Source organism: Coregonus clupeaformis, chromosome 15 (assembly GCF_020615455.1).
Source record: "Coregonus clupeaformis isolate EN_2021a chromosome 15, ASM2061545v1, whole genome shotgun sequence".
Lineage (NCBI taxonomy): Eukaryota > Metazoa > Chordata > Actinopteri > Salmoniformes > Salmonidae > Coregonus > Coregonus clupeaformis.
The window spans coordinates 34,196,698-34,210,440 of record NC_059206.1 but is presented as its reverse complement, the minus strand read 5'-3'; the positions used below and the strand labels follow the sequence as shown (position 1 = coordinate 34,210,440).

Sequence of the window (13,743 nt, the reverse complement as noted above, 5' to 3'; positions counted from 1 at the left end):
GAGACATTGAAAAGTGTTAAGAACCTTAAAGTACTCACAATCCCCCAGGGACAAGTGGTGAAAATCGCTTCTCGATACAGTCTGTGCTGACCAGTCCTCAAGGACAAGTATTGACAAAGCTGAATTTCCCAGGTTGATCACATTGAACTGCTCTGGTGGTGAAGGGTTTACTACTATTGAACTCCTGGTAGAGGACATTTCAGTAGTGTAATGAGTCATGGGCCTACAGGAGACCATGTTAATGAGCTTTTCCACTATGAGCTGCAGGGTCACCTCCACGGCTACAGCCCCTCCACATCATCACAATCCAACACTGCTGTTGCCAGCTCATCTCAAACCTCAAGTACAGCCCAGAATCTCTATCAGAAAAACTGGGCAGATTTGATCTAGGTACTTTATGTTGATCTCAGCAATTTGTGAACACAATCTGTGACATGTGAATAACTCAAGGTTTGCCAGTGGGAACATGTGCCTGTGTCTGATCAGTATTTTGTTGATTCAATATACCTTTCCTCCGAAAGAGATTCTAATCTGATATTAACACCAATGTCCCACTCAAAGAAAGATAATTATTTTTGCCTCCAGGGGAACAATGATCAATACTAGACAATTGAGTGCCACTCTGCCTGTCTGAGAGACTGAGCTTGTGTCGAAAGGGAAATGAAAAAGAAAATGGGGAGAGAAATGAAGTGGACCAGGACTAAACTGAGATGAAGAGGCTCCCTCGGAGCCAATATGAATGCTCCTCAGGTATTGGATTTCACAGTTGCCCAGTTCGACTCTCATTAATGAGAAACTATACTCACGGTCAGCGGTGTACTCTGCCGGTGCGGCTGGCACAGCCGGCTCTGCAGGCACTTCCTCTGGCTTGGTTGCCATGGCGGCGGCAGCTGCAGCGGCGGCTCCGTTCTGTTCCTGTCGGGCTTTCCGGACCAGCGCTGCCAGTGGATGGTCTGGGTCCATGACTTGGAGAGGCTACAACACAAATAGATTTGGTTAGAAGGCTTAGAACTACAGTCAGCAGCTCTTTTATTACCCTCAACAATGGGAAGATAGAGTGGTGAAACTGAGACACCTCTAGCTAATGTGAGGTGAGGACAAGTCAAGGCAGAGAAACGGTTTCTTTATGCTATATTTCTCTATGTTATGTGGTATAACATACTTATTGCAAGTCATTTATTAGTGTGGCCTTTGAATAATTTATAAACATGTATACTTTTGATTTATAACGGTGTCTCCAGCCTTATGGTGTGCAATCTGGTGTAATCAAAGAGTTGGCATATGAGTTATCAAAACCCTTTTAATGAACAGACTTCAAAGTTCTAAAGGAAAGATGGCATTCTCCTGATATTCAGGTCTAAAGCACTTCGAAGTGAGATGCTTTGAAATCAGGCCCAATTGTGCCGTCGAATAGAACAACTTAACAATAATGTGCTATTAATTCCGAAGTGTATGGGCTTTTGAACATTAAAAACCTAACCATTGGCGCAATTACCAAATGGGTAAACCCTATAAAAAATGCAATATGAACCTTTAATAGACAAATTGTGGGTTGGAATGAACGGAAAAGCCCCTATGGATGGGAGATAATTGCTCCAGAAAGGCCCTTAGATGAACTCAGTCTATAGTCTTATTGTTCCCTCTGCAGCCAAGATAACTATTTGTCTGAATAGGACAGAACAAAGCAATATGGTTGAGAATTCACAAGTGCCTTTCACAATAATGGTTTCTCATATCCAATAATCTCAGCCCAGTGTACAGTAAAATGCACCTCTCAGACTATCTTCAATAGATGAAAAACCTCAGCGAACATAATAAGCATTAAGGTAGAGGTCATGTTGGGCCAGGTAGAGTACACACTAGTCAGAGTACACACTAGTCCTTACCTTCATCAGCTCCTCAAGGCGAGAGCTCTTCTTAGGAGCAAACAGGCTGGGGTGGAGGTAGTTGCCATCCCCATCATCATCAGAATCATCAGAGTCTACAGAAAATATATTGAAGTATGAATAAAGAATATTACAAACAAAACACTGTTTTAAGTGAGAAGTAGGCATTGGTCTGAAGCTGAAAAATAAAGATAATTCACATGAGCACCACAATGCCGCCTACTCCACCCATGCTCTACCAAGGTTTTCCAGCACACAGCTTTGACCTACTACAGTAACAATGTTGGTCTATTGCACTTCAAACAATGTGTATGCAGGTTTCATAGGATTCAAACCTTCTCAAACTGCCTAATTCATACTCTTAGAGGAGGTGCTCCCACAATAATGTGATTTGTACTGCATAAAGGTTAAAGTATTGGATTCTTCACACACCACACTAATCCCATTCCACTGCATTTAAGCTTTTTTATTTGTATAATATGAAAGCAAGCTTTGCTTTTATACTTACAAAGACCATCATGCTTGACTGAGCGAGCTGTTTTGTCTTGAGTAATGTGGTGCCTGTCTGTGGTGGTGTGTTGGACACAGTCACTCATATTTCAAAAGGTCTATAGAGCCTGTCTCCATTCCTGATTTCTGTAACGGTTAGTTTACCTGTGTAATATTGACATAAGCTCAGAAACACTTGTTTTGCAAACATGGCCCTGTTTTATCAATTGCTGTGCTGATCAATGGGCAGTTCATTACCTCTGTCAAATGAATATGTAGCTTGAAGTTGTGTGTATTTGTATTTCGTTTTGCAATAAAGATGGTGACAGTACAAGAATAGAAAAAAATGTAAAAATATGCACATCCAACTTATCAGGTGCAGGACAGAAGAACGTATACAAATAAAAATAAAGGAATGTACGCAACTCTGGTATGCTCCCATGGTGATTTAATCAGACGCAAAATAATGTTTCGATCCGAGTTGGATCTTTGTCAGGTCATACACCACTGTGAAACAAATCTACTTAAATAACCTCTAGGGCAGTGGTCACCAACCAGTCGATCGTGATCAACTGGTCTATCTTAAAGGCATTCATAGTCGATCATCAAACATTTCTGTCGAAAAGCCAACGATTAAGGCCCCTTTTTTCAATTTATTTGTTTTGAACTGTTGGCGGTAGGTGCACTTGATTCAGAAGCCCTGCACACCGGGTAGGCAAAGTGTTCCCATTTTGAACCATTTCATTTGTCTGAAAAGACAAACTCTGCCTACCCGGCAGACCGGGAGATATGTGGCTAAATCGAGTGTGCCTACTGCGCTGGCCAATCGGATAGCTCAAATCACCGTGCTTACAGCTTCCACGAACCCCGGCCACAGCAAAGTTTGATACTAGCCTACATGAGATTTCATAACTTTTAAAACCATGACCAGAAAGAGACTGTCAAAGAATACAGCAAATAGCTGCTGTTTTTATGAGTGAGTGTCTCAGCACTAACACTGTTTTTATTCAACACAAAACATAAAATGCACTTCTCCCTACATCCACTGGCGCTGCAATGAATGAGTAGCCAAGTGTAGTGATAGCTCTGCATTTTTATTATTATTAGCAGCTCGTCGTGTATTTTAATATCAAGGAATATTTCACTTTCTCTGGTCATATGAACAACATGAATTTGTGTATTAGGTAGATGGGGTGGAAAACTGTGTCCCTTCTCTCCAACCTGGTCTCATAGACTAGACGTAACATAGTACATTTAATTCCAGGACACTCAGATTAGTATGATATGTTACGTTTGGTATGGTTAGATTTTGAATTGATATGTAGGCTACGTGTGCCTTAAAAAAATAAATGATTTAGTTCTGTTCTTGAGCTAATTTTGTCTATTAATGTTCTGTATTATGTCATGTTTCATGTTTTGTGTGGACCCCAGGAAGAGTAGTTGCTGCTTTCACAACAGATAATGGGTGATCCTAATAAAATACCAATACAGATGTTTGCGAGTTCGAATCTCATCACGGTCAACTTTAGCATTTTAGCTAATCAGCAACTTTTGAACTAATTACTAGTTTTTAGCTACTTTGCAACTACTTAGCTAACCCTTCCCCTAACCCTAACCTTAACCCTTCAACCTAACTCCTAAACTTAACCCTAACCTTAATCCTAACCCCTAGTCTAGCTAACATTAGCCAGCTAGCTAACGTTAGCCACCTAGCTAGAATTCATAACATATCATACATTTTGCAAATTCGTAACATTTTGTATGTTTTGCTAATTCGTAACGTATAATACGAATTGTAATTCGTAACAAATCGTACGAAATGGGTGATGGACATCCACAAATTAATAAATACCATACAAAACATTTCATACTAAACGGAGTCTCGAATTTACATACAGAAGAATATGAAATGCTCTGAGACCAGGTTGCCCTCTCTGGTCAGTCTCACCTGAGGCAAGGAAGGAGAGAGCAGGGACCATGAGAGGCTGACCCTCTGCTGTTCTCTCCCTCCCTCCGCTGAGACTAATGCAGCGTTCAAAACAACTGGGACCTCGAAAATCTCAGACTTCCAATGCTTAATTTGAGCCGGATCTTGCCGGAACAGGATACGGCACCTCTCCGTTTTGGATTGTTTCGTTACAGAACCTATTTGGCCAGATCCGGTACCTCTCATGGCATGAAAATAATTTCCACTTTTTGCAATGTATAAATTATTATAAAAGCAATCAAAGTTTATTCGAGTTCCCTCTTCATTAATTCTCCTGCCCCCCACAAAAAAACGTAATGTGAAAAAGTAGATTTTCAGCCCAGGCCTGATATTCTGAGTTGATTTGGGTTGGGCCGGCCAGGGCTTATGGTTTGCGCAAGACTGTAACTAACCTGTTTGAGACCAATGCTTGGCCGTGGCTGTGTGAGAGGTGCACCTGTATCTCTCACAGAACTAGAATGAGATTAACTTTATATGATCTCTCTCCCTTTCTCTGCTCTGATAGACATGAGCCTGCAACTCTCATCTCTCCAGCGCTGCACTTCATCATTTATTTCCTTATAGAATCATAGCCGTGCGAAGTGTTCTGGAGGAGCTGCAGCACCCCTGATAAATTGAAATACATTTGCCAAAGTTATAGAATTACTGCTGTCTGTTCAGAAAGAAATGAAATAAATCAGAATAGCCTACTACACCATGAGAAGGCCCATAATTTAGAAGATCAATAGCTTCTTTTAAAAAATAGCCTAGCTGTGGATTGTGTGTAGCCCAATAAGGCATAGCCTACAGTCGGGAAGGTGCAGCAAATCTGTCAGTGAACAGCATGCAGACAAAACAGGCCTTTCGCAATATTTCAAATACAATCGAGGGAAAACAGAAGGTTGGAAAGCAAATGGCTCCTGCTGAAAAGAGAAGACTATAATCCGTGTGCTGTAATAAACTTCAAAATATTGTTTTACAAAGTAAAACAAGAGAGAGATAGGCTTTTGGCACAAACGCATCGGACATCAATGGTGAGTGAGCTGTGGATCATTGGGTGAGTCAGTGAACCTGGAAAGCATTTTTAGGACTATAACTTCCTCCTCATATTGCAGCCTACACTATGTCTCCACACTCATAGGACTAGGCTATTGATGAATTTAAGACAAGGTTGTTTTTATTGATTACATTTACATTTACATTTTAGTCATTTAGCAGACGCTCTTATCCAGAGCGACTTACAGTTAGTGAATACATATTTTTTTTTTTTATACTGGCCCCCCGTGGGAATCGAACCCACAACCCTGGCGTTGCAAACGCCATGCTCTATCAACTGAGCTACATCCCTGCCGGCCATTCCCTCCCCAACCCTGGACGACGCTGGGCCAATTGTGCGCCGCCCATGAGTCTCCCGGTCGCGGCCGGCTGCGACAGAGCCTGGATTCGAACCAGGATCTAGTGGCACAGTTAGCACTGTGATGCAGTGCCTTAGACCACTGCGCCACTCAGGAGTATTGATATCAGATTCTAAGTTTGTCAGTGTCAAAGTAGCCTGTCATTTCGATAATTTGTGCGTATTAAAAAATATCCTGCCAGTCATGTATAAAGAATTCGAATTGCATGAAATGAGTCTATAATTTATTCCAGAATTCTAGGCTACAACATGTTTTCCCCATGTGTGCAACTTCTGTAAGTGCCTCAACTCTACTGCTCTATGTCACTACGCAAATGCGATGATATACAGTTGAAGTCGGAAGTTTACATACACCTTAGCCAAATACATTTAAACTCAGTTTTTCACATTTCCTGACATTTAATTATAGTAAAAACTCCCTGTCTTAGGTCAGTTAGGATCACCACTTTATTTTAAGAATGTGAAATGTGGTCCTCTGTAGCTCAGCTGGTAGAGCACGGCGCTTGTAACGCCAGGGTGGTGGGTTCATCCACGGGACCACCCATACACAAAAATGTATGCACGCATGACTGTAAGTCACTTTGGATAAAAGCGTCTGCTAAATGGCATATTATTATTATAAATGTCAGAATAATAGTAGAGAGAATTATTTATTTCAGCTTTTATTTCTTTCTTCACATTCCCAGTGGGTCAGAAGTTTACATACACTCAATTAGTATTTGGTAGCATTGCCTTTAAATTGTTTAAACTTGGGTCAAACATTTCGGGTAGCCTTCCACAAGCTTCCCACAATAAGTTGGGTGAATTTTGGCCCATTCCTCCTGACAGAGCTGGTGTAACTGAGTCAGGTTTGTAGGCCTCCTTGCTCGCACACGCTTTTTCAGTTCTGCCGACACATTTTCTATAGGATTGAGGTCAGAGCTTTGTGATGGCCACTCCAATACCTTGACTTTGTTGTCCTTAAGACATTTTGTCACAACTTTGGAAGTATGCTTGGGATCATTGTCCATTTGGAAGACCCATTTGCGACCAAGCTTTAACTTCCTGACTGATGTCTTGAGATGTTGCTTCAATATATCAAAATCATTTTCTATTTTCTATCTATTTTGTGAAGTGCACCAGTCCCTCCTGCAGCAAAGCACCCCCACAGCATGGTGCTGCCACCCCCGTGCTTCACGGTTGGGATGGTGTTCTTCGGCTTGCAAGTATCCCCCTTTTTCCTCCAAACATAACGATGGTCATTATGGCCAAACAGTTCTATATTTTTTTTTTCACCAGACCAGAGGACATTTCTCCAAAAAGTACGATATTTGTCCCCATGTGCAGTTGCAAACCATAGACTGGCATTTTTATGGAGGTTTTGGAGCAGTGGTTTCTTCCTTGCTGAGCGGCCTTTCAGGTTATGTCGATATAGGACTCGTTTTACTGTAGATATAGATACTTTTGTACCCGTTTCTTCCAGCATCTTCAAAAGGTCCTTTGCTGTTGTTCTGGGATTGATTTGCACTTTTTCGCACCAAAGTATGTTCATCTCTAGGAGACAGAACGCGTCTCCTTCCTGAGCGGTATGACGGCTGCGTGGTCCCATGGTGTTTATACTTGCATACTATTGTTTGTACAGATGAACGTGGTACCTTCAGGCGTTTGGAAATTGCTCCCAAGGATGAACCAGACTTGCGGAGGTCTACCATTTAGTTTCTGAGGTCTTGGCTGATTTCTTTTGATTTTCCCATGATGTCAAGCAATGAGGCACTGAGTTTGAAGGTAGGCCTTGAAATACATCCACATGTATAACTCCAATTGACTCAAATTATGTCAATTAGCCTATCAGAAGCTTCTAAAGCCATGACATAATTTTCTGGAATTTTCCAAGCTGTTTAAAGGCACATTCAACTTCTGACCCATTGGAATTGTGATACAGTGAATTATAAGTGAAATAATCTGTCTGTAAACAATTGTTGGAAAAATTACTTGTGTCATGCACAAAGTAGATGTCCTAACCGACTTGCCAAAACTATAGTTTGTTAACAAGAAATTTGTGGAGTGGTTGAAAAATGAGTTTTAATGACTCCAACCTAAGTGTATGTAAACTTCCAACTTCAACTGTATATGCATGCAATGCTTTAGTATTTAAAAAAAATTGGGGCGTTTCGGTACCTCAGAGCTCCCCCTCTCGCGCTCACTTTTTGTTCTGGCACCTCCCGATTTACAAATTAAGCACTGCCAACTTCCGACTTCAGTGCGTTCAAGACAACTGGACAAAACGAGATCCGACTGGCAGAAATAGTTTTGAATGGTCATCCAACTCCGAATTCCAAGTCGGAAACTCGTGCATCTTTCTAGAGCTCCGACTTTACGACCTGAAGATCACTGACCTCAATATTGGCAGGCCAAGCATATAGCCAATATGCTGTGATAATGTATTAGGCCTACTACACACCCCTAATTCCTACAGAACTGATTTTAGTATGTTAATGTTACATTTTTTTAAGTCATGTTAAAAAAAGAATTTGAACGGAAGATCTCGGCTTGCTTTTAGACTGCGAAAGTGATCTTGACTCATAAAAGGTTGGTGACCACTGCTCTAGAGGCATGTACATCCGGTCAATTGAATACATACAGTGTAATACATTATCACAATAAATATTACACAGTAGACATATATGAAAAACATGAATACATCTAGTTAGCTATTTTAACCATGTCAAGTAATATAGGTGGGCAATAGATTAAAAACGGGTGAGACAAATGCGTCAATCACTTTGTATACAATATTATAGAGTGAGTATACCAAACATTAGGAACACCTTCCTAATATTGATTTGCAATGGATTCACCTGGTCAGTCCTAATGTTTTGTATACCCAGTGTATAGGGAAAGTGAAAAAAAAGCAGCCCTGTGAGCAGAACACATTTTATAGAAAAGGTTTTATGTCTAGTTCCTCAATTAGACCTCTTGGAGAGAGTATTGAGGAAATGTATCCAAAAGGACACTTTTCTCAGGAGTAAATTGACAATATCGCCTCCTCTACGTGGCATTTTCACATGTTCAATTCCCAGGTAGCGGAGGACAAGTTGTGCTTTGCCTGGGAAAAGTGCACAGCAAGGGGACGTTGATATCATTATTCCTTCTACAATTGTCTACTTCCTTGTTCAAGACCTCTATTCATGACAAGCTCAAGTAGGGCTGGGCGATATGGCCTAAAAATCAAATCTCGATTTTCTCAAACTTATGGGCGATTCATGATATACACTATATATTTACAAAAGTATGTGGACACCCCTTCAAATGAGTGGATTCGGCTATTTCAGCCACATCCGTTGCTGACAGGTGTATAAAATTGAGCACACAGCCACGCAATCTCCATAGACAAACATTGGCAGTAGAATGGCCTTACTGAAGAGCTTAGTGACTTTCAATATGGCACAGTCATAGGATGCCACCTTTCCAACAAGTCAGTTCTCTAACTTCCAATGCTTGGCAAACCCGTATTTGGGGAGTTTCTCTCATTCTTCTCTGTAGATCCTCTCAAGCTCTGTCAGGTTGGATGGGGAGCGTCGCTGCACAGCTATTTTCAGGTCTCTCAAGAGATGTTCGATCAGGTTCAAGTCCGAGCTCTGACTGGGCCACTCAAGGACATTCAGGGACTTGTCCCGAAGCCACTCCTACGTTATATTGGCTGTGTGCTTAGAGTCGTTGTCCTGTTGGAAGGTAGTCTGAGGTCCTGAGCACTCTGGAGCAGGTTCTCTCTGTACTTTGCTCCGTTCATCTTTCCCTCGATCCTGACTAGTCTTCCAGTCCCTGCCGCTGAAAAACATCCCCACAGCATGATGCTGCCACCACCATGCTTCACCATAGGGATGGTGCCAGGTTTCCTCCAGACATGACGCTTGGCATTCAGGCCAAAGAGTTCAATCTTGGTTTCATCAGACCAGATAATCATGTTTCTCATGGTCTGAGAGTCCTTTAGGTGCCTTTTGGCAAACTCCAAGGGGGCTGTCATGTGCCTTTTACTGAGAGTGGATCCGTCTGGCCACTCTACCATAAAGGCCTGATTGGTGGAGTGCTGCAGAGATGGTTGTCCTTCTGGAAGGTTCTCCCATCTCCACAGAGGAACTCTGGAGCTCTGTCAGTGACCATTGGGTTCTTGGTCACCTCACTGACCAAGGCCCTTCTCCCCCGATTGCTCAGTTTGGCCGGGCGGCCAGCTCTAGGAAGAGTCTTGGTGGTTCCAAACTTCTTCCATTTAAGAATGATGGAGGCCACTGTGTTCTTGTAGATCTTTAATGCTGCACACATTTTTTGGTACCCTTCCCCAGATGTGTGCCTCCACACAATCCTGTCTCAGAGCTCTACAGACAATTCCTTTGACCTCATGGCTTGGTGTTTGCTCTGACATGCACTGTCAACTGTGGGACCTTATATAAACACGTGTGTGCCTTTCCACATCATATCCAATCAATTTAATTTAACACAGGTTTACGCCAATCAAGTTGTATAAATATTTCAAGGATGATCAATGGAAACAGGATGCACCTGAGCTAAATTTTGAGTCTCATAGGAAAGGGTCTGAATGCTTACATAAATAAGGTATTTCAGTTTGTTATTTGTTATATATTTGCAAAAAATTCAAAAAACGTATTTTCGCTTTGTCATTATGTGGCATTGTGTGTAGATTGCTGAGGAAAATGTTTTATTGAATCCATTTTAGAATAAGGCTGTAATGTAACAACATTTGGAAAAAGTAAAGGGGACTGAATACTTTCCGAAAGCACTGTATCTGGCCGGCAGGACATAGCTCCGGCCGACCAGAAAGGTCCGGTCAGCAGGCTGGCCAGATAGCCAGGTCCCATCAAATAATACCAATATATCGTCTATATAACGTCGATATAGTTTGACCTTGGATAGAAAGGGATTTTGCTCAGGGTTGAGAATGCGATCATGTTCTAAGAGTCTAATATAAAGATTGGCATAATTGAGTGCCATTGTACTCCCCATAGTGGTTCCTTTTGTTTGTATGAAAAAGTCACTTCTAAACATAAAACAGTTGTTTGTGAGAACCAGCTCTGCTAGGTCTCTGATACATGAGGAGCTAGGCCGAGAGTCTGTAGGGCATCGTTCCAAAAAGAAGGTTAGGGCGTCTAGGCCACCTTGATGGGGTATAGACGTCTATACTGTAGGCTTTCAAAATCAAAAACAGGTGAGTAGTATGTTTTCATTGACCTGGCGAAAAGTCTTGAGTACATGAATCATGTCAATAGAGTCCCTCGTGAAAGAGGGTAAAGAGGAGACATGGCTTGAAAAATGAGACAACAATATTGGATATTTGTTCAGTCAGGCTCCCAATTTCGGTTAATAATAGAGCATCCGGTGGGGTTAGTAGGGTGTTTATTGACTTTAGGGAGTGCATCTATTACAGGTGTCATAGGGTTATCTACTTTCATAAAGTTGTACTCATTCATACTGATTTCCCCTCTGTCAAGATATAGCTTGAGCTTAGGGCTGGGCAATGTCAAATTATTTTGAATTGATGTTTTAGCGCGATGTTCCAAATGCCTGGTTCACAAGAGGTTTACATTTTTTGTTCATTTTTATGAGCGTTCTGTCTTTTTGGTCTCGTCTGCTTTGCTGCTTCAGTCCAGTGTGCACTGCGCACCTTCCCACTCGCACACAGACACCGAGACCCTTCCCCTGCCACTCACCACAAAGACATCTTCCTCTCTGACAACAAGCAGTTTAAACTCGCTATTTGCATTTGAGGTTTGGTCAAACAGATTCGGTCATATGGACACTGAAAAGATTAGAGATGTTATTTTACTGTAATAGACAAAAACCTTTTTAACGATACCCTTTTTATGTCTCTACTCCCAAAATGTAGAACAGAGCAGACCATACTAAAATGAGAGTATCAATGAACATGTTGTGGAAAATTAATGATCCGTTTCTGTCGCGAGCTGCATTGCGGTATCACGTACCGCTAGCAGCATTTTAGCCACAGACTGTTATGTGCTAGCTGTCTAGTCTGTGTTTTATAAAATGTGCAATGAGCATAAAAAGGCACATTTACATAAGGCATTGACAACTCGTTCTCATTCTGAGAAATAAGCATCTTCTTATCCAGGTAGGCCACTTGATTTCAATATCTAAACAAAGTGAACAGGCTGTTCTTCAAACAGTTGGAGATGGACAGGAGGGTCTATTCATAACAGTTTAACTGTTCTACCTTGTTAGCAAGCAAATAGATCCAAGTTGGCTAGACTTTAAATATAAAGATTAGCTGGCACAAACACATGGGCTTGTGCTTGAGAGATTGTTCTATAACGCCTGCTTCAAGAAGTTGGTCATTATTAGTGGAAGTGCATTGTGCATGATTCTGCTTACATTTTTAACAAAAGTGAAATTTTCATAGACAGACTTGAAAGCCAGATCAGTGATTATTGCAAAAAGCAGGTTAAATAATTTTTGATAAAATAATTACATTATTAGTGGGTCTTATGGTTGTGGAAAGCTTATAGTTAGCCTAGGTATACTTTTACAAGCCCTGAATTATGTTTGAAATGCAGTGTATTGAACTTTAATTGTGCAACAGCTTATTAAAAAAAAAAAAAAAAAAAACGAGATATACAGCTCTGGAAAAAATTAAGAGACCACTGCAGATTTTTCTTAAATCAGCATCTCTACATGTATGACAGCCATTCCATTCCTGTGTCTGTTGAATTCCAACACAGGCACACCTCATTCTACTGAATTAGGTACTGATTAGGTGATCACATGAACCAAATCTTATTTAACGAGGAAAAGTATCAAGTCCACTGCTGTGGTCATCACTATCCTCTTGCAATGGGACCAGCTGGATGGCAAAAACAGTGCTAATAGTACCTCAAAAGTAATATTAATAAAAAAAAATAACTATTGACCATGCCAAAAGAGTTGAAAAGGAAAGTTTTGAGTGAGGAAAAGAAGGGTTCAATTCTGGCTTTACTGGCAGAGGGATACAGTGAGCGTCAGGTTGCTTCCATCCTTAAAATGTCAAAGACGGCGGTTCATAAGAACAAAGTCAAGCAACAGACATTGAGGACAACAAAGCTACAGACCGGCAGAGGGCGAAAACGACTCTCTACTAACCGGATGACCGCCAACTCATTTGAATGTCACTCAACAACCGTAGGATGACATCAAGTGACCTACAAAAAGAATGGCAAACGGCAGCTAGGGTGAAGTGCACGGTGAGGACGGTTCGAAACAGGCTCCTAGGGGCAGGGCTGAAGTCGTGCAAAGCTAGAAAAAAGCCCTTCATCAATGAGAAGCAAAGAAGAGCCAGGCTGAGGTTTGCAAAAGACCATTAGGATTGGACCGTAGAGGACTGGAGTAAGGTCATCTTCTCTGATGAGTCCAATTTTCAGCTTTGCCCAACACCTGGTCGTCTAATGGTTAGACGGAGACCTGGAGAGGCCTACAAGCCAGTGTCTCGCACCCACTGTGAAATTTGGTGAAGGATCGGTGATGATCTGGGGGTGCTTCAGCAATGCTGGAATCGGGCAGATTTGTCTTTGTGAAGGACTCATGAATCAAGCCACGTACAAGGTTGTCCTGGACGAAAACTTGCTTCCTTTTGCTCTGACATTGTTCCCCAAAACTGAGGATTGGTTTTTCCAGCAGGACAATATGCCATGCCACACAGCCAGGTCAATCAAGAAGTGGATGGAGGACCACCAGATCAAGACCCTGTCATGGCCAGCCCAATATCCAGACCTGAACCCCATTGAAAACTTCTGGAATGTGATCAAGAGGAAGATGGATGGTCACAAGCCATCAAACAAAGCCGAGCTGCTTGAATTTTTGCGCCAGGAGTGGCATAACGTCACCCAACATCAATGTGAAAGACTGGTGGAGAGCATGCCAAGACGCATGAAAGCTGTGATTGAAAATAAGGGTTATTCCACCAAATATTGATTTCTGAACTCTTCCATAGTTAAAACATTAGTATT

The 13,743-nt window shown here is 41.6% G+C and overlaps 1 protein-coding gene across 3 annotated transcripts in view; it reads right to left on the bottom strand.

Annotated features, from left to right (window-relative positions):
- LOC121583493 (splicing factor, suppressor of white-apricot homolog) overlaps positions 1–13,743 on the bottom strand; it is a 172,686-nt gene that overhangs the window by 127,742 nt on the left and 31,201 nt on the right. For all 3 annotated transcript variants that reach the window (XM_045225112.1, XM_045225111.1, XM_045225113.1), the window contains 2 exons: positions 1,887–1,981; positions 807–975 (listed from right to left, as the gene is read on the bottom strand). In XM_045225112.1, coding sequence (XP_045081047.1) covers positions 807–975; positions 1,887–1,981 — 264 coding nt within the window. The remainder of the gene's footprint in view (positions 1–806; positions 976–1,886; positions 1,982–13,743) is intronic.